Source organism: Panthera pardus, unplaced genomic scaffold (assembly GCF_024362965.1).
Source record: "Panthera pardus isolate Hobbes unplaced genomic scaffold, ASM2436296v1 HiC_scaffold_24, whole genome shotgun sequence".
Lineage (NCBI taxonomy): Eukaryota > Metazoa > Chordata > Mammalia > Carnivora > Felidae > Panthera > Panthera pardus.
In genome coordinates this window covers 87,426,665-87,448,940 of record NW_026526810.1, presented here as the reverse complement: position 1 = coordinate 87,448,940, position 22,276 = coordinate 87,426,665, and the positions used below count along the sequence as shown (strand labels likewise).

The window sequence follows — 22,276 nt, the reverse complement described above, 5'->3', positions numbered from 1 at the left end:
ATTTCCAAAGCCTCACAAAGATTTCAGCTATTCCCTCAATTTCCATTTTCTGCAAAGTCTGTTTTAAGAAACATTTTTTTCCCCACTAGCAACATACTCCTGTTGATTTACTTGCTACTATTCTATTCCCATGGAAAATAGGCATGTCCAATTGTTTAATAATATGCTTTAGTTTATGTTTTGAACAGCATTTCTTTCTGTCAGCTGCTTTGAGTCACTCTGCTTTAGTTGCTTATTGAACTACTTGAGCATTTTATTGATGGCAACTTTCAATCACATACTACCTAGTGAATGTGCAGTAAAGTCAGCAGTTTTATTTTCTGATAGACACATTGTGTAATAGGAATTCATTGATGATAGCCGTGGCCTCTTGTTTTATGAATGGCACCTTGTATCCCGATTTGATAAGAATGAATATTATCAAGAATCCAGGTATATAGTTTTAGCATAAAAAGATGTGTCACTTTTATGAAGCTACTCTTTTTAAGTTGTTACTTTGGTTTGGCAATGCAACATTGTACTCAACCAAGCAAGAGGGAGGATTTTAAGTCAGCCAGGGAAAGCAAAATCCAGCAACCATAGTTTGCTTTGTTTTACTGAAAAGGCTTTAGTTCCAAATATATTTCCAAAGTGAAGAGAAAACAAATTAGGGACAACAGGAAATAGATGAACAAACCTTTTGGGAAAATAGGCAGTGTAATATGGGTTTCTTGTTAAATTTCTCCAGGATTAATCTACTAAGGCACTTGCTTAAAGGAAACAAAAAGGGGAATAGGAGGATAAACCCCTATTTTTATATCTTTCTAATTTTCTTGATGTGGATCAGAAGTGTGTAATAACTCAAGTCCTGCCTTGTTGCATGTTGTCTTTCAACTTTAAATTTAGCTCAATCTGATAAAAAATTGTAATTTTCATGTCTTTTTCATTTTAGAACCATAAGTAAAAAGCAATTTGATATGATATCATAAAGTATTATGACACTATGGGCTATACAAAAAATATGATACTACATTTCAAAGAATCTGAAAATTCTCTGAATATGCAGTGGTCTGCATGCTAAATATCATTTTGTGTGTTTAAGCTAGGTGTTAAATATGAATATAGGTTTAAAAAGCATTATTATATGTACGCAGATCCACATTCAGTGTAAAATGGATTTAATTCTCAAGTTGCTGAAGAGTTAAATAGGCAAATCAATTTATTAAGAACTTGAAGAAAAACAAAAAATAATTCGACACTTAAAACAAATGGTCTTCACATCCTCCGTAAAGATATTTCTGCAGCTCATACTAAAATGGGAACATGTAGATTTACTGAAATCTATAGTGAAAATATCAGAAGTAAAATGTAAAATCTATATTTGCAGTGGCTTTGAGAAATAAAATATTGGCAGGACATTTTATACATGCATTTCTTATGTGTAGAGAGGAATTGAATTCAGAGGTGATTCAGTCAATGTTTTATCTCTCATATTAAAATCGTATTAAAAAGGTTTTATTGGCTTTTAATCTTTCCTTAAGCAGTATTCCATTTTTTGCAGCTTATTTAGTTCTTCTACATACTATATTACATTATTTCTTATTCAAAAAATAAATACCTCCCTTATCATGTAGCAGCATTGTCCTAGAACATGGCAGCAATATATTTAAATATTCTCTGAATGTCTGAAATCCCAAGATAAGAAGTGTAGCTAGTTAAATGGTTAGACTTGAATTGACTCTTGTTGGAATTAGATCTGTAATGACAGTGTTAAGCAGCAGCTACTATTTACAGAATGTCAACATGATACACCTGCAGTGTATCTACTGCAGTGACACCTACTACAAGGTCTATAGTTTAAAATTGTCATTCTCTCCAGTGTAAACCACAATGTGCATGGCTTTGCAATTCAGTCCAAATGGTTCCTCATCACACACAACACTTGAAATCGAATTCCTCTATTTCAGCGCATTTATTTTTTACAAATTATGCTCTGATTCTTTTTCTTCCTTCCTTTTTCCTTTTTTTATTTAATTAATATGGGGAAGGAATATCAATATACACATCATAGTAAGAAAAATACTTAATTCTATCTGTATTTGAAAGGAAACATCTCCTAAAACCACATTTATTCCTTTACGTAACAAAATCGACACAATAGTAGGCTTTCCCAGGACAGGTCTTAATTTATTAAGGCACCCTCACCTACTAGAATTAGATTCCAAATGCACACATGTCCATGGAGACTAGAGCAGAAATCCCAGCTGAGAGGTTGGTAACAGATATGTGCTCAGTGCTGAGGAACTCATGACACTACACTTATCTGGGTTGTGACCCAGTTCAGGCAATCAAGATTATATTCTATTTTGTAAAACCGCTTCCAAAATCCACAGTAAATAACCATTTATAAGGCTCAAGTGTGTTCAATGTGAATGTATGTATGATTTGTATGATTTGATTTTTTTATCAAGCTTTGGTCTACTACTGTATTCAGCAAAATATGACCACTTTTGTCTTTCACAAAGTAGTGTTTTATAGCAAAATTTAGAAGCATCAGCAAAAATGTTTCTTTCTCTCTGCATCTAATTACTAACATCTAAATATGTGGATATATTACTTCTTTTCTTGCTTTTCAAAATTATGCCTTCGTAATCTGGCATTTTGGGGACGATAGTTGAAATAACTTAGTTTATCTTTGTGACCACACTTACTGTTCTATGTGATGTTTCTCTTTCTCTTTTCTTGCTGGCACATTGTCACCTACCACTGTTGTTCTCCATTTTCCTGTCTCAAGAAGACTTTAAGTTCCTCCTCCTTACCTCTTGAAATCTGAGAATTGAAATAACTGATTCCACTGTAGCTATGTATAAGTTAGGAGTAAACATCCTCTGGGCATGGCCTAGAGAGCCAAAGACACTTCAGAATTAAGTCCTTTTAATTCTGACTTAGGTGGTTCACAAGTCCTTTTTGCCTTGTATTCTGAATGGTAGATGTTTCCGAAAGTCTGACTAGCAACCCACATTTGTTTTTGCCCTTCCTAGGTTTCTATAACGTAATAATGGACTAGTATTCTGAATGGTAGATGTTTCTGGAAGTATGACTAGCAACCCACATTTGTTTTTGCCCTCCCTAGGTTTTTATAATGTAATAATGGACTTGTATTCTGAATGGTAGATGTTTCTGGAAGTCTGACTAGCAACCCACATTTATTTTTGCCCTTCCTAGGTTTTTATAACGTAATAGTGGATGACACGAATGCTACCTCTTCTTTCTGTCAGAGAGGCAGCACTAAGTCCTCCTCTGGCATAAATACCAAGAATTCTGTTAGAGCTTGGAAATTACCAACTTTGTTTATTTCACTTTGGAATTTATCTACAATGACTTATATTCATCTCACATCAGACTGCCTAAATTAGAATCCCAGTTCCAGCCGTCACTATCTATGTGACCTTGGGCCATTTATCTGAACTATTTCTCAGATTGATAATAACTAAGATGAGTAATAATAGTACCTATCTCATGCAATTAAATGAGTCAGTATATGTAAAGGCTTTTGAAGAGTGTCTGGCACATATTAAAGGTTATAGTTTTCTCCATCTAATCTTTGCTAGATCTTGGACCCAATTTAGGAACTGGAATAACCTCAATAATATGTGTCATATGATTAGAAGACTATATGCCCAGGTGTTTTCCTAACCAAAATAGAAATCTGGCCTAAGTAGTCCCTTGGGAATTATTTAACAGAATTCCCTGGATATTTAGGGGGCAAATAGAGGCCCAGCAGAGTTAAATCTATTCAAAATTATTCTTTTAAGATTAGCTTTGCACCAATCTTAGCCAAAATGGCTATAGAATAAAGTTATAGAACCATAAAAGGATTCAAAATAGAACACTATAATACAGTGTCCCCAGGCTGGGTTATAGAAAGAGAAAGTAATCTTTGTTAGTTCAATAAGAGAGTAACCAGTAAGAGAGTACCTTTTTGCATGGATCTCTCTGTGTTATCATACTGGTTATAGAAATACCAGCTGCCTCTATTTCAGCAGCTGTGGTAGCCAGAACAGAATTATTGTTTTGTTTGCTTCGATGCTCTGGTACGGCTTCAATAGTATAGCTGTGAGATCTGCACCAGATGGTCTTAGAGGTGATGTCTTTATCTCTTCTGCTGCTGCACTATCTCATTCTCATAGAAAAGTCTTAAGTCCTGACTGATTTTTTTAAGGCCATATTGAATTATCTACATACTGTCCTCTTAGGATAAAGGCCATGCTCCCTTTATTTTGGTTTCCAGGATATAATTTAGCTTAATCACATAGTTTATTAATAGTAATGTGTATGTCATAACTGAGCAAAGGGTTAAGCACAAAGACGTGTAAATAAGATACTATATAAAAGTGGTGTACTAAATTTTGATAGAGAAATTCGTTGTTGTCACCTTGTTAGTAATATAAACCAGGTTAAGTTTAGATGGATCGAGCAGTGAAAGAACTGGCAGGTCTTTATAACTACTATTTTTCAATGAATGGCTCATGAAATTATAAGTCATATGTCACATTTTTTCATTTTATTTTTTTGGGTTAAGTTTATAATAATGAGTAGTTGGGGATTAAGTGGAGTTTCTGTTCTCTCATCTTTATTTTTTATTGTTAATTTTACTGAGTATAGTTGACACACAGTGTTACATTAGTTTTGGGAGTACACCAATATGATTTGAGCGTATACATTATGCTATGTTCACCACTAATCTAGCTACCGTCTGTCGTCATCCATCACTATTACAATATCATTAACTATATTCCTTGTTCTGTGCGTTTTATTCCTGTGACCTAGTCATTCCATAGCTGGAATTCTGTATGTTCTACTTCCCTTCACCCATTTTGCCCACTTACACCCACTTCTCTGGCAACCATCAGTTTTCTCTCTGTATTTTGGGTCTGATTCTTCCCCGTGTTTGTTTATTTGTTTGTTTTTTGTTTTGTTTTTAGATTCCACATGGTATTTGTCTTTCTTAATCTGACTTAATTAGCATAATACCCTTTAGGTGCATCCATGTTGTCTCAAATGGTATAATCTCATCCTTTTTTATGATGTGTAATATTCCGTTCATACCACATCTTCCTTATCAGTTTGTCTCTTGATGGGCACTTAGGTTGCTTCCATATCTTGGCTATTGTAAATAATGGGGCAGTCAACATAGGAGTGCATATGTATTTTCATATTAGTGTTTTCACATTCTTTGGGTAAGTACCCAATAGTGGAATTATTGGATTGTATGATATTTCTGTTTTTAATTTTTTGAGGAACATCCATACTGTTTTCCATAATGACTGTACTAGTTTATAATCCCACTAACAGTAATATTAGAGTTCCTTTTTCCTCCACATCCTCACCAACACTGTTATTTCTTGTCTTTTTTATTTTAGCCATCCTTACAGGTGTGATATCATATTTCATTGTGGTTTTGATTTGCATTTCCCTGAAAGATAATTATGTTAAGCATATTGTTCTCTGATCTTTAAATTCAACATTGTTTTATTTAATGAGACGTTATTGAGCACTTAATTCTTTATGACATCATTTTCTAGGTGCTGTTGGTACAAATATGAAAAACATCATCCTTTTCACCCTGATATCCTATTCCTAAATATCTCACAGTACAAGGGTAGGAGTAAATGTAATGTTGTAGTGGGGCATGAAAGGTGGTTACTAAAAGTAGCTATTGCCATACAAAGGAGGAAGTAACTCAGTTGGCTTGGACAGAAAACTAGGAATCCAGTGAAGAATTGATATTGATAGTTGAGCATGGTAAAGTGTTGACTACCTGTTTACCAAGTGTATAAACACTGAAAGAAAATTTCAGGCAACAAGTATAGCAAATTCATGCTCTATTGATCTTGTGAAGAGGACATTGTTACAAAGTGGCACTCTTCCTAAACAACTGGTACCTTCTGTAAAGAACAGGAAAGTTCTGTGTACAACAAATTCCTTAGTCGGAAGTGCTTAGCTTGGATTACTCTCCATGAGTGATGACCCCCTGGGATTCGGCTGCAATAGCAAATTAATGCTTGGTTTCTTGTAAACTCGAATGAGACCCAATTTAGCCAAGATTTTACATTTTGGCAAGAATAGTTAGGGATTGTTGACCAAGGGAGAGAGGTGTATGTGGTTTTACTGTTATTTTCCATCATGTTTCCCAAAGTATATGAGGGCATTTCAGGCCACTAAGTATTTAATCATCCCAACTATTGGCATTGCTTACTGACTGAAATAAGCTTTTGCTCACCTTAAAACACAAGTTCCATTTCTAATTTTTCCATTTATCTTGTCCACTTATTAGATTCAAATGTAAATGACACTTGTTCTATTTTGTAAAGCTTCATTTTATTGAATAATATCTTGTGGCAAATTTCCTTACTCATTTTGTTCATGTGGCATAAGCATCTTGGTCAGGGATCAGAAATGCACATAACTTCAGAGAACAGGCAGGTGATGTAAATATATGAAGTCACCTAAGAAAATGGGAATCGTGGGGAAAGGGCTAGCTCTGTTCCTGCTAGGATGTAAGCTTCTGAGTGCAGAGGATCTTTGGCTGTTTTTCTTTTCACCGGTAAATTTCAAGTGTCCATCACAGGGACTAAATATATAGTAGGTTGTCAATAAATACCCATTGAGTGAATGGATGAATGGATGTGTTGAAATTCGTTGTACTAGGGAAAATAAGCAACACATCTAAAAACATTCCTTCCTAATAACAGCAACAGCAACAATAATAATAACAAAAGAGGCTGTGCCAACCTGGTTTGGACGCTGGTATTATTATTAACTAGGTCTCTTCTAGGAGACTTTTATGTAATTTTCTGTGCAGAAACACACTTACTCTGCCTTCTCAATCATTTCCAGAAGTATTCTGTCTGTGAATATTAATGTAATAAAAATGCATGTTGGTTTCAATATCTGTACCAAAGCCTCACTCTTGAATTAGAGACTATTTATGAATACTGTTTTGAATATTGCCATATCCTGGAGCATTGTTTTAAACAGAATTGCTTAATATGATATCATTTCTGGATTTCATGGGAATCAATTAATATGTCAACAATGATAATATTTGAATAGTAACCCTAGTAAATGGATAGGTTATTTTCAGTCTTCAACTTCTAAAATATTCTCTCATTTTTACTACGTGAAATGTTCACTGCAACCTGTATTTCAGTGAAATGTGTGTTGAAAATGGATTTCAAGGAAAGGCATGAAAAAAATAGTGATTCTTGCATCTCGGTGAAGTAAGTAGTTCTTCTGGGAGAAACTTTTTTCTATTCCTTGAGTCTGTAAGCATACCTTATGCTATGCCTCTCCACATAGAAGCTGGGCTTGGTTTGCTTATCATCTGTATATGTTTTAGTTTAGAAAATGTAGGGCCATAGAACAGAAGCAGGAAGTTAATCATATATACTTTTATCCCCCTTCCTTCAATTTACGCCGTGTTCTTATTCATTTTGTTTTGTGCCTGTATCCTTATGGATAAAGGTGCCTCTACTCACCACCCATTCATTTGTTATTCTTTCTTTCTCTATTTCTTTCATATTATCTCTGCATAGCCAGGTATTTATCACTGATACATGGAAGGATATCCTAGCAGATACTGTGAAAGCCCTGCCTTCTCTTCTTAGCATGTTGTGGAGGTTGCTGAAATTTCTTTCGACAGGTTCCACATTCAGTACTCTTCTCTCTAAGCAGTTTCTCTGGACTCAGCAATGTGTTCAGCCAAAGCATGAGGTTGGAAGGTTAAGAACCACAGAATAATCCTCAACTAATGAGGGATGGGAGGTAGTAGACAACACCCCACAAAGCCTTCTTGCTCTTCACAAGGAGAGCTTTGAGGTCTGTTCTCCGTAGTCTCTCCCAGGGTTCCAATCAGCAGGGACCCAGGCTTCCCACAAAGATGACCAGCTCGTTAGTGCTCCTTTACTGGCTTTTTCCCCTTTCCTTTCCCCCTTTTCTGCTCCTTCAGTATGATTCCTTGCATCTGCACTCAAGTTAACTACATATATCAGGACCTATTTTTAGAAAGACTCAAACTGAGACAAAGACCATGCTAGTTGAGGTGTCTCTGTTCTTCCATTCCACCATCGTGGGGCTGAAGACCACTCCCCTGAGGCATGGAGCCTTTCCCATGAGATTCACTGTGTCCTCGTTTATCTAGCTGGTCACACTCAGTGACCTCAAACCAAGAAGGGATACACAGATACTCTGCTCGTGAATATCCAGCTGTTTGGGATTTGGTGTGTGAACCAAGAGGCCAGTCCTCTCTCTGTCTGGAACCCACTGAAGTGTCTGTTGCTCAGCCCAAGAAAACTCTTCTTTTTGTTTACCAGAAGAGGAACTGAAGGGAATATGGCCAGAATTCCCTTTCTCAAAGATATTTCCTAAAATATATTTTCCATACTGCAGTTATTGAAACTCTATTAAATGTTTAGGATTTTGGAAAATAGAGACAACAGACTGGTTTTTCCTCTCTTCCTCTTCGTTCCCTTCTCTCTCTCTCTCTCTTTCTCTCTCTTTTTGTTATCCTACTTCATCACATTTCTCCCAGGACCAATAATTTATCTATCAATCGATCAGTCAGTCAGATTCCTACCGCAGAGCACATCAGTCATGCTAGAATGTTGGCATACTGATGTTGAAGAGGACAGTCACATCTCTGTGACAATTCCTATGGTAACCCATGCTTGCCATGATTAAGTGCTGGCAAGATTATCTTTCTGAAAACCTGAATGGCACCACAGTGATTTGTAAGCCCTGCATATACACAGAATTTTTATAGCAGGTGGTATCTATGTGTGTGCTATGTTAAAAGCTGACTTAGTTGGAATTATTTTTATGTAATTTGAGTCAGGTGTTGGTAATAACTAAAAACATGTTTCAAATACTCTATTAAATTTCACTTCATTTGGAAAATTTCCTTTGTTTATTGTATGTATTTCATTTTTTCTACTTTTTGCTTTGGTTTCATGAACATCCCAAATAAAACTTATATTGTCCATTCAGTGTTTCTCTTGTCCCTTTTTCAATCTTCATGTTTAATTTCTTTATTACTTAACAATGAGCTGAAAATGGTAATCTGTCTCTCAGATGTTGCTGTGAAGAATGTATGGATGTCTAGATCTTGCAATATGTTTTAGGACACTGCAGTTTTGTCATAGTAAGAAGGAGACTGATGACCTCTGTGGCCTTCCATGTTTGTATTGATATAGTGATGCAGTAATTTGACCAACACATGCTATAGTCATTTACTGAACACTCAGCTACTTACATGATTTAGTGTAATAAGATTTATCTTTCTCATTTCCTGTCTACCTATATAAGTGCTAAAGAAGAATCTTATAATGCACAGACTCAGGATGGTTGGACAATTTAAGGACACTGTGAAACAAATAGCATTCACTCACAAGGTGGATGATGAAATACGTATAATAATTTTTGCTCATAAGCTTTGAAAAGTCCTGTGAAAATGTTGAATTTTGAAAAATAATAAGCTTATAATGCACAGACTCAGGATGGTTGGACAATTTAAGGACACTGTGAAACAAATAGCATTCACTCACAAGGTGGATGATGAAATACATATAATAATTTTTGCTCATAAGCTTTGAAAATTCCTGTGAAAATGTTGAATTTTGAAAAATAGTAGTTTCAAATTATAAATTGAAAATTATTTAAAATATTAATAAATGCTTAATCATGTTTGCTTAAAATGTGTATGTCTTTAAATGTGTTTTATATGACATGGTATAAAACCTCCAAAAGTCAAAATGATCCTAAAATATCTCAGCCATATGCATCAGAATAAAATAGAACAGTTGAATTTTATAGTGACTAAATTTTTCACACCAGTCACTCATTTATTAATTTGCTCTCTTATTGATTTGCCTTTCTAGTACTTATTAAGTACCTATTATGTGCTAAGTGTTGGACCTGGCTATGATAGTGGTAACAAAAATAGTAACAGAGGGTATCACTTTTTCAGTGGATATTTTTTCCTAGACATTATTGTAAACACTTTAGACATGTTAAAGCATCTCAAAGCTATAAGCTTGTTAGCAATTGCTTTCCTCCATCTCAACAATGAGAAATTGAGTCACCAAGAAGTAAAAGAACTTGTCCAAGGTCAAACAGCTATTAAATAATAGCACAGTCAAGATTTTAACCCACGTGTCTCTTACCACTCAAACACCCCACCACTTAATGGATAATTGAATCACTCAGATAATAGAACCACCACACTACATCTGGCTCAAGAGCAGTTCTAATAGCCTGGCTAATATTATACAATGTAATATGAAAGGGAAAAATATGGGGACTATGGAAACCTATAAAAAGGGAGTAAATAGCCCAGGATATATTGCATTACTCTTTTATAAACCTCCAAATTAGCAAAGGATCCTTCCAATAAGAAGTCTCCTCTAAAAATACATTTGATAATAGAAAAAAATATTTTTAAGTCTTCCCATTTTAATTTTTTTTCTCTAAGACATGCTTTACACTTAAGCCTAGTGAATTCTAATGCCTCTGAGGTTCTTAAGCAAAACCTCATAGTTTAAAAAAACTGATACTTATAAAATCAAAAGTAAGACACTAAAACAAAATGGCAGCAATTTCACCTTTTATCTTTTCAGTATTTAAAGCTAGAAAATTTTGATTTTAACATATATATGAATATTCTTTTTTTTATTTTTTTTAATTTTTTTTTAACGTTTATTTTATTTTTTTTGAGACAGAGAGAGACAGAGTATGAACAGGGGAGGGGCAGAGAGAGAGGGAGACACAGAATCTGAAATGGGCTCCAGGCTCTGAGCTGTCAGCACAGAGCCCGACACGGGGCTCGAACTCACGGACCGTGAGATCATGACCTGAGCCGAAGTCGGACGCTTAACCAACTGAGCCATCCAGGCGCCCCTGTATATGAATATTCTTAAAGTCTTGAAATCATTTGCCATTATTGTGTTCTTCTTGGGGTGTTTTTAATATCAGGGATAATCAGAAAAATGAATGCCATCTTCAACAAATCTAAGTTGGACGATATTCTTTTTTCAATTCAGATTTGGGAAAGAGAGGATTTTTTAAAAAATAAGACAGTGGATATAGTTCTATATAGTGCTTTATAGGTACGACAGTGGTCTTGTTATATATGTATTATTTTTCTGAACTTTGGAATTTTCTTGAGCTTTTTTCTTTAATAGAAACTAATAGAAGCTCATCTTTATACAAGTCGATTTCAGGGGCAAATATTTCTTGAGTTAATGTCACCATTGTATATTTCCATATTCCAAACGTATGCTGTTAATGGCCGTTAAGCCTTGGGACTTTAAATTTTACTAAAATATGATGTAAAACAAATGAACTGTGTTAGCATGATATAAAAGTTGGAATCTCTAGAATTATACTTTAACTAAATACCCTTGTGAGATTATGCTATTTACCTCACATTCGGCTATGGGGATTTCTTTTACTTTTTCATGGCAACATATTGATAATTAGACATAATATCTATTTCTAAAATATTTAAATAGTAATATTAAATAGCTCTTTGACAGAACTTTCTTTTGTACTAAACTGCAGCGCCTTTTGCATATTATTTTCACTATGTGAGTTTTCCAGTTTTAATCATAAATCTTTATAATTTCAAGTAAACACCTCACATGGGCTATTAAGACACTTTGAAAAACGTCCATATTACTTAAAATGATGTTAGAAGGACCAACATGCAAAAAATCATGTTTAAAAACGTTATCCAGGCAATTTGTGCCCATCCCACAGAATCATAATAATAACATGGAATTGTTTTCTTGTTCATGTCTGTTTTTTGGCTTTATTTTGTTTTAACAAGGAAAGACAATATTGGACCACACAAGTTTGCCTTTTATTCTGAGAAAATCACTCTCTACTCTAAGTTGAAGTTAATAGTTAAAAAAAAATTATACTGTACAATTGAATATTTCATGTGTTTTTGATGTGGATTTACAATACAGTTTTAACTTTGGTATAAAATATTTCTGCATATGTAAGATCAGACACCAGCATACTGCATTCCCCCGTCTTCATTTAGGGATGCGTTGTGTAGGCCAGCACTTCATTGTAAGCAGAAAAAAGTGCTGCATGTGAACACAGATAGTTTTTGTGCTGTTTCTATTTTGAGTGTTTGGTGAAAAGTCTAACACAGCATTTTTTTGAATGGATATTTATCTTTATATTTTTTAACCTGAAAGTTTGCAAGGGAATTATTTTCACTGGGGAGATTATTATATAACCTAAACATTAGGGTGGCAGGAGTCACAGTTTGGCGACTATGTTTGAGCTCTCATTTGTTTGTTTTAAAGCAGTTATGCAAACTCACTGTCTTAGACCTTTTGTGAATGGAGAGGTTAGAGATGAAGTATGGGGACTGCATTAGAATTAGATGATTTGTTATTCCTTTCAAGATCAAAAACCAGGCCCACTGCTTGGTGAAAGACTGGAATGATCTATGCCTTTATCTCTTATTCAGTTGGGTTCAGGCACAAAAATATATCATAGCACCTCAGAATGATCCACAAATTAAATAATTGATGATCTTCCTTATGAAAATACAAGGACTAAACAGCTGCAATATTTGTACCTGGCAGAACAAAAACAAATAATGGTTTTCAGTATTAAAAGAGAAAGGGATTTTTACTTAAAAACCTTAATCTTTCTTGTCATTCTAATTTTGGAACAATAATCCAGGAGTACATAAATTTTAATTCCTCTGACTCTGTGTAAGATTCTTAGTGCACTTCTACAGGTTTATGCCATGCAATTAAAATATGTAACCATTATATCTGGTTTAAACTTGATGATGCAGTAAGATTTTGGCAAAAGAAAAGACTATGCCATTTTAATTGTTTGAATAAATATAAAGCATGCTGTTGAATTCCAGTTGTAGGAGATCTAAATAGTGCATGTTTTTTTTTTGTTTGTTTGTTTATGTCTTTTAGCATCTCCGTCAATTAAACTCTTGGTGGATGACCCTATAGTTGTAAATCCTGGAGAGGCCATAACATTAGTATGTGTTACGACAGGAGGAGAGCCTGTGCCCACTCTCACCTGGGTCAGGTCCTTTGGGACTCTGCCTGAAAAGACAGTTTTGAATGGAGGAACGTTGACCATACCTGCCATCACCTCAGAAGATGCCGGTACTTACAGCTGCATCGCCAATAATAATGTGGGAAACCCTGCAAAAAAGTCCACCAACATCATTGTGAGAGGTAAGTTGGCCTAGAGAATGTTGCCACATAGATTTCTGTGTTAGCGAAACTATCACAAAGCAAATAACGTTTGGTATGAAAACATTTCCTCAAATATTGCATGTATGTGTCATATACATAGATATACATAGAAAATTATTTACAGTTGATGAATGATGTCTAATTCTAAATGGCAACTAAAATTTCTGAATCTTAATAACCATGATATCTTTATATTTGCATCGAATGGTTTTCATAACATAGTCTTAGTGATACTATGAAACTATTCCACTGAATAGTTTTTATAATATGTTTTTAGAAAAAAAAAATCATTAAAACACAAATGTGGCATAGAGAGTTAATCATTATTTTAAAGATTGCATATCAGTTTAGAAGTTTAATACATGTATCAATTTAATGTTTAATAAACATTTATTGAATCCCTATTACAAGCGGGGCTCTAAATTGTAAATTGTAGGATTATATAGAGATCTACAAAACATTACCTTGAACTCAAGGATTATACTGTCAGTGAAAATAAAATATCTCACTTAATAGCCCTGTGATCCAGCGTTGGGGAGGCATAAGCAAAAGCTATAGACATATAAAAAAATTGTAGTAACTGCTGGCTGAGGTTGTTAGGAAATATCTAATCACGTTTACATCAGTTTGTAGAGGCTGGGAAGTTTTAACAGATAGAGATTAGAGAAAGACATGGAAAAGTCTGACAAATTTATTTGAGGAATTGACATAAAAGGTGGATCATGAAGTTGACATTAGCGTTGATGTTCTCGTGTGGCTGCTGCCAGCTGGTGTGTTGGTACTATATGTAAAGGAGATGCTATCCCTGCAGGTTGGAGGATGTTAAGTTACTGTGCAAGGAGATTGTGTTTCTTCATGTCTCATCTGGCATGGTACTGGGTTGGGATGGAGGATGGACACCAATGCCTCTAAATTTAAAATAGATATTCACATGCCTAAGAGGACTTGCCTCACAGGCAAATGAAAGTTTCTCATGATGGAGGATTGTAATGGAAGCAAAACATAATTGAATGTATTGATATTAACATTTGTAATTTTGTGAACGTAGGTTGCAGGGGCTTCAGGGACCGTAGCTATCTGTTCTTATCCAATTCTCAGAAAAATGGCACTTGACCAAAAGTACACTCTATTCAAAATATTGCAAGGTGTTAGATGTAAATGAAGCACTATGAAAAATGCACTATCTGCTACCAAACTGTAGGCTGTACAATGTTTAGTAATTGCAAGATGGACCTTTATTTTATGTATCACTACAAAGTAAAGTGTAATGTCAATTAAGGTACCACAGTGTTTTCTTATTAGATACAATGTTACTGAAAGCAGTGTTTCAGATCTGTATATACTTAGGTTTTCTTTTAAGCCATGTATCAACCATTTACTATGTATAAAAAGGAAAGTAAAAGAAAAACAAGTTGATTAAATTATTCCTAAAATTTCACACTCAGAACCAAGCCAACTGTTTCAATCCCAGTCTTTGTTGACTATGGTTTTCCATACATCTTTCTTTATCATTAAGGACATTTATAATCCAGAATTACAGAGAAATATGGTCTCTGATTTTCTCTCAAGTTAGATCATCACTGCTTTGCCGTGTTGATAGCAATCATAAGAGAATACTGAATGTGAGATACATTCTGATTTTAGAAGTGTTTGAAGGTGAACATAATAGGGATTTTAAAACAAATGAAATGTGATCTTTACTTCAGCTGTTTGATTTCAGAAACTTCTACTGGATGACTACCATATGCTAACAACTCAGCAAATTTGTAAGGGATGCATGGGGGTAACTACAAAAATCAGTGACTACCCTCACAGGGGTTCACAATTCTGTAAGAAAGATAAGAATACAAAGGAATAACACATGGAAATGGATAAAAAGACAGGGTCCATGAATGGAAGTATCCTAACCTTCCTAACTTGGATATCAATATTGCTGGCATGGACTTCTCTAAGCCTGGTCTCACTGAGTAACCAGATTCTCCGGCCACTCCAAATTTCAAGGAAGGAAGGAAGGAAGGAAGGAAGGAAGGAAGGAAGGAAGGAAGGAAGGAAGGAAGGAAGGAAGGAAAGAAAAGAAAGAGAGAGAGAGAAGGAAGGAAAGAAAGAAAGAAAGAAAGAAAGAAAGAAAGAAAGAAAGAAAGAAAGAATAAAAGAAAGAAACTGTACAAATAATCATGTTTATTATTCCCATTTTTATTTGTTTGCTTTTAAGCACATGCTTTCCCAAATAGTCATGAAATAATGTTATCAAATATTGCTATAAAAATTTGACACTCATTAAATTATTGCAGAACTATCCTTAAGACTCATGGATGCAATGTAGAATCTTTCATTCCACTATTTTTTCAAGGATGGGAATTCACTAGAGAAAAATAATGCATTAAATATAGTTTGACCAGAGGATCATCTGCAAGTGCATTGAATTCCTATACAACTGGCAAAATATCTGGCATAAAATATTTGTGTTTCTCAGGCCCCCTCTGTGAGGGACTACAATCCACAGCACATAGATGTTCAGAGAGTGATCTGCTCTTCCCCATTCCATCTAGCAGTTTTAATCCATGTTCTTACAAAAGACAATTTCCAACTTTGATGGGAGTGACCTAAACATGTATATCCCGAATTCATACATTTTAAATTTTTAATTTATCTGAAGTGTATGTGTGCAGAGCCACAATGTATTGCCAGTGGAGCCTCTCAGCAATGGCATTCACATAATTCATAAAGTCGATTTGACGAGATTTGTCTAAAATCATATTGAGTAGAGAAATAGCCTTTGTTAATGGGTCCTAGATTACATGTGGGGAGAAAACTGCTATAGTAATGTGAGGCATCTGATTCCTGCCACCATGGCCAAGAAATACAGTTAAAGAAAATGGTTTTCTTTTTATTATATCAAAGAAATTATTTTCGAGTCTTCTGAATTTGTAGACCTCTGCAGTGTCTCAGATTAACTGTGTTATGGATACAGTAAACACGAAGCTCTAGGTTCCCCCCCCACACACACACATTCTTATCTGTAATGAAATCAAGATCCATAGACCAGAATTTTGAGCAAGCACAGGGATATTTTGTGTGTAGAATTCCCATTACCATTGGAAAATATTCATGGAACAAATAAGAGCATGGGGTGAAGACAGGAATAAAACTCTAGAAACATTTCTGAATTGTCATTTGTTGTGTTTCTTTATTTTAATAGAAAACACTTTAAATAATGTAGACAGAACTTCTTGTAGATAACATGCTCAAAACTGAAGAGGAACGTCATATGCTTTAATCTTTTGTTAGATATTTATAAATATAGCTGCAATGCCTTTTCTTATTCTTTAAGAAGTTGTCATGATGGAGCCACATTTTTCCTGAGTCAGAAGAGAAGCAGGATGGCCTGGGCCCACTGCTTTCCAAGCTCCTTTTCAATATGTCATTTCCATGATTTTCATATGTCATGAATTGAACCACCGTGTTGAACAAGCATGGTTCATAACACGATCAAGACATTATTGTATTTTAGTTTCCTGTGGTCTCTTTAAATGTTATTCAGTGGCTTAATCTTCCCACTTCAAGAAGAAAAGTCAGCATATCTCCTGACCCTTATCCTCATTATTAGAAATGGAGAGAGTCTTACAGTTCATTCAAACCACAAGCACACATTTAGTTCAGGGTTTCTGGATGCATTATCCAAAATACTAGTAAAATTCTAAGCCTTATTTAATGCAAAAATTTCTCTCCTGCTCAGCTTGGGTCCACATTAGGTTGGAGACTTGCAGTGGGAAAGCAGAAGGGATGTATATTGACTTCTTCATCTTTGTCTGTTTATCTGCCACCCTCCTGACTACCCACTCCACCACTGACCTGATCGCCAGATTCTGACCTCCCTGGCTTGTGGTGGGGTAGAGAGGTCTTCTCTATATAAAACATTTGTCTTTCTTATGTGGCACATTAAGGGACTCTTGGGAGATTCCTCTATCTAGAAGACATGTATATTTATGTGGATTAAGGATTGAGCTCTAGTGATGGAATCTCCCAAGAGCCCCTTAATGTGCCATATTCCCTGAGCACAACCTCTTATGCTGTGTCCTTTCCTCCTTTCTGCTGAAGGCTTCTCGCTTTCCTTTGGGCAGCCAACTAAAGAGAGCCCAAGACAAGTCTGTGCTATTTCTCTTTGTCTGTGACTCACATCCATTTAGTGGAAATGTTCACCAGTGATCTCTGGGAAAGCACACAAATTCCAGTGTAGCTACCCTATTGCCCACACAAGTTTTGGCTTCCTCAGATGTATCAGGTACCTTTTCAGGGAAAGTACTTCAGAGCTCCATCTGTTCCAATGAAAAGCCTCCTCAGTAGGATTGAGATGAAATAGACAGGTCGTTTGTCTGCTATGTTGGTCCATATTGGCTCTATCTTCAAACTGTACTCTGAATCTGGGCATATGTTACCAAGTTCACCATTACTACCCTTGTGTAAACTATCAATGTATCTCCCCTAGTTTATTAAAATAGTCTTTTCTTTCATCTTGACACTCCAGCTTTGCTTTTAGAAGCCCCTCTTTTATCTACTGTATTAAATAAAGTAGACTAGGCTTTTAACACATAGACCTATAAATGTATTTACTGAAAACAGAAACACTATAGATGTTTCTCATGAAAGAGTTCAGGCATTTCCTAGTCGATAATGTTGGTGAGAGTGTTGTGTGTGTAATTGGTATGTGTGTGTATGGGGTGGGGGTGGGTGGGTACAGGTAGAAATGGAGAGTCTGATCCATGCAGTCCTTCAGGCACCTAGGTTGATGATGTCTCTGTCATCTTCAATCTGTGGCTCCTAAGGCTTCTCTGAGTAATACCTCCATCCCTCTTAGCTGGGAGTGGGAAGGAGTTTGAATGAGCACACATGGGAGATTTTTATGGAGTAGGTCTGCATTAGTTCCACTCACATTCTATTGGCTAGATCTTAGGTGCATAGTCACGCCCAGTGACATGCAATGACATGAAGGCTGGGATATGTCTTCTTACTGTGTGCTCAGGAATAAGAGGGCATGGGTGTTTGTCAACAGCCACCCATTCATACAAGAGACAGAGTGATTGGCATTATCTCATTCTACTATTGGAAACTCCTCCCATGACTTTCCCTAAAATGGAATTTCACCTAAAATGGAATTCAGATTCCTCCTCATCATTTCTTGCCCCTCTTTACCCACTATACTTTATTTTTTTTTTTTAATTTTTTTTTCAACGTTTTTTATTTATTTTTGGGACAGAGAGAGACAGAGCATGAACGGGGGAGGGTCAGAGAGAGAGGGAGACACAGAATCGGAAACAGGCTCCAGGCTCCGAGCCATCAGCCCAGAGCCTGACGCGGGGCTCGAACTCACGGACCGCGAGATCGTGACCTGGCTGAACTCGGACGCTTAACCGACTGCGCCACCCAGGCGCCCCTACTATACTTTATACTCATTATTCTTCTTTTTCTTTTCCACAACTCGGGACTTGAACATTTACTGTTCGTTTGGCCTAAAATGTTAATTTTCAAATGCTATCTTCTGGGAAGTCTTTGACTACCCTCTCTGAGATAACCTACCCCTAATCCCCTTGCATGATTTGTTGTTTCTTCTTATTACATAACTACCTGGAGTTGTCTTATACATATCTTTATTTATTTGATGAGATTTGATGAGTTTGATGAGACTATGGGGACAAAGAATTTATCTGTTGTCTTATTCAGTAATGTATCCCTAGAACCTAGAAAATTACCCAGCATATCATAGATGCTCAATAAATATATGTTGAGTAAATAGATCTCTTTTATAAGTTTAATGGCTTATATTAAACATTTCTTCAGATATCTGTCTCCCTTTGATATCCTAATTATGTACTAAATGTTATTAATGTAAGTTAGGAACTTTATATACATGTTAAATCCTACTAAACATCTGTGTGATATGACTAGCTCATTTAAAAGGCCACATTGTTCCGATGATTTATTGCAGTGTAATAAGCCACCCCCAAACAGTAGCTTGAAACAGTAGCTGACATTTGCTTTGCTCACAACTCTGGGGTTTGAAAAGCTTGGCTAAACAATTTAGGGTCTCCTATGATTGCATTTTGAAAGCGGCTAGTGCTGGGATCATCTTCAAGGCTTTTTATTCAAATATCTGTTGCCTAGACTAAAAAATTTAAACAGCTGAGTTCTTTAGCTCAGTCTCTGTCCTTCACTCTCAACAGTCTCTTTGCATGCTTTCTCCACATCGAGGGCTCATAGTAGCCAGAATTCTACCGGATCCCAGGACAAAAGTCCCGAGTGCTGTGTGGATACTTTTAACCTGGGTTCCAAAGTCATGTGGTGTCATTACTGCATTCTATTCAAGGCAGTGATAAAGGCTGGCCTGTTTCCAGAGGGGATGAAAGGGAGGAGTGTCAAATAATCTGCAGACATGGTTTTAAATAGGCACCCCAATATGTGGCATACTCCACAAACCATATTCTTCACATCATACTCCCATGCTGTCTCAAAGCTCACTTATGCCTCTTATTTTTTTTTTCCCAATTTCTCCTTAATTTTATCAGCCCCTATCTTGAACCCTGGCCTCTGCTAAGTGATATTGTAAACAGTTTTTTTTTAATTTTAGAAATATCCCAGCCTCTTTTTGTTGGCTATGATCTCAGATTTCTAATATGGAAAGAGAAAAAATAGGTTGTCAATATTGAAATAGATTTAACCTTTATGGAGGAAGTCAATATGTATTCAGTGAGGCGTGAATTTACAGTTTCCTAACTGTACAGAAATATACTGTAACCTCCAGGAACATCATAACCTTCTATACTGAAATGTGTTGATTTACCTAACTAGTGTATCCACATGAAATGACTGAGTTCTCTCTAAAACTCTGAATTGTAACATTAAGCACATTTAGTGGAAATACATCAAATATTAGTGCTCGTAACACTTAAAAATGATCTTTAGGCTTATTACAAAAAATGTTATAGTTCTAAAATTCTATGAGGAAAAAAATTGCGAGCAGTTGAGTTTATCAGTTCCATTTAGGTAATAGTAATAGTTATGTTCCAAGCTACCAGGCGTACTGTATACATTAACTTTTTAATAATTCCAAAATACTCATGAGGTAAAAAATATTATTTCCATTTTAAAGAAAAGTAAAACTGAAGAGGGAACAGTTAAGTAACTTCCACCAAACAAGCCTTATTTAAGCAGCAAAGCTGAGATTCAAAACCCATACAATGTGGTTCCAGGGCCACTGTCTTAACCAAGGTACCATTGTGCCTTTCAAAATTTAGCCAAATTTAATATATATATATATATATATATATATATATATATATATATATATGTATATATATATATATATATATGTATATATTAATTAATATGTAATATAGTAATTATATAAATATAATTATTTATAAAATATATTATATTTATATATAATATAATTTATATATTTATATATAATATAATTAATAAATATATATTAATTATATAAGTTAAATATATATATATACACACACACATATACATATATATTCCATTCCCCAGCCCCCAAATTTAACTGACTAATATCCTTTATTGTTTCCTGTATTCTTGTCTTGCCAGAGAGTTACTAGGTATTCTTTCTGGGTTGTGAATTGAATATATGTTTGTATTTATGGAAAAAAAATTCCCAACACTATATAGAGTTCTTCCTAATTGCACTGTTTTCTTCCCAGATATATAATTGTTTTTGATTGGAGAAAATTGTTTTTGTTAGCACTTTTTCTCTGTGGTGATGGTAGGCATACTTCAAATTCTAACCAACACAGTGTTTATAGTTTATGATTTTCTAAGTAATACTGAATTGTGAAGGACTTAACATGTCTCGTTTACTTCTAATGGCTCTTTTAAAAATTACTGTACAAGAATTTTGAAGAATTTCTATTCATTTTAAAAGACCAATTGAATCATAGAAGATACAAAATAATTGCACAAATAAAGCATGCAGTATAAATGAGGAACAAAACAAGTTACCTAGACTTAAAACAAGTGTGTTCATTGTTTTTACTGAAAGTTATCTATCTCAAGCTCTTGACCAGAGAGTCAGTCAGAATTGACAATGTTCCATAAATAATTGATTCAGTTTAGGTTTCTATGTGTTTCTAAAAATAAAGTATTTCTGAATTTCCAATAATAAGGTCATTGCACTTCCCAAGCATTGAGATTAATCAAATTAAATTTTCAGTTGTCAGTAGTTCTCTTTCGTGATCTGTCATCAATAAAAACTATAATGATAAAAGCTGAAATTGTAGAAAAACAGTCTTTAACATTCTTCAAGAGCAAAGCTGTCTGCCGTGTGCAGGTGTTCTAATTATTCATGTAGATTAAATGCTCTATTTCTGTTTTCCCAATTTAATATTCTGTAGTAATTACATCTCCCCAAAACACCAGAGAGGATTTTATTATATTATGTTTTATAGCTCTGAAATGGTTTCATTATTATTTTTTAAAAAATTAATCTGGGCTACACAAAATATGAAAATTACCACATCCAGTAGTTCTCATCTGAATATAGATGATAGCTCAGTTTCTTTTCATAAATAGGATATATCTCACTTATCTTTGTTCATTGAAATAACATATGAGGAATTATCATAAAATATAAATTCAAGTGAAAAAAGTTTGTCTAGATATTGCATAGTCTTATTATGTTTACATAATGATGTACAGACAGCTTAGTTATACATGTTCACTTCATTAAAAACTTACAATGTCCTCCGTAGTAGATGGAGTCTCTCATATTTATCCAAAAAGAGACTTGCCAATTGGTAGTAGTGTCTTAAAAGTCGATACATGCTGGGGCGCCTGCGTGGTTCAGCCGGTTGAGCTTCTGACTTTGGATCGGGTTTTGGCCCATGGTTTGGAGTTTGAGCCCTGCACGGGGCCCTGTACTGACAGCTCGGAGCCTGGAGCCTGCTACGGATTCTGTGTTTCCTTTTCTGTCTCTGCCC

General features: G+C 35.1%; 1 protein-coding gene across 2 annotated transcripts in view; it reads left to right on the top strand.

Annotated features, from left to right (window-relative positions):
- Window positions 1-22,276, top strand: part of MDGA2 (MAM domain containing glycosylphosphatidylinositol anchor 2) — an 857,656-nt gene that overhangs the window by 565,681 nt on the left and 269,699 nt on the right. For both annotated transcript variants that reach the window (XR_002080692.2, XM_019451903.2), the window contains exon 6: window positions 12,993-13,262. Coding sequence is in view for 1 of the 2 variants with exons in the window: in XM_019451903.2 (XP_019307448.1) it covers window positions 12,993-13,262 (270 nt within the window). In the remaining variant the exon portion in view is untranslated. The remainder of the gene's footprint in view (window positions 1-12,992; window positions 13,263-22,276) is intronic.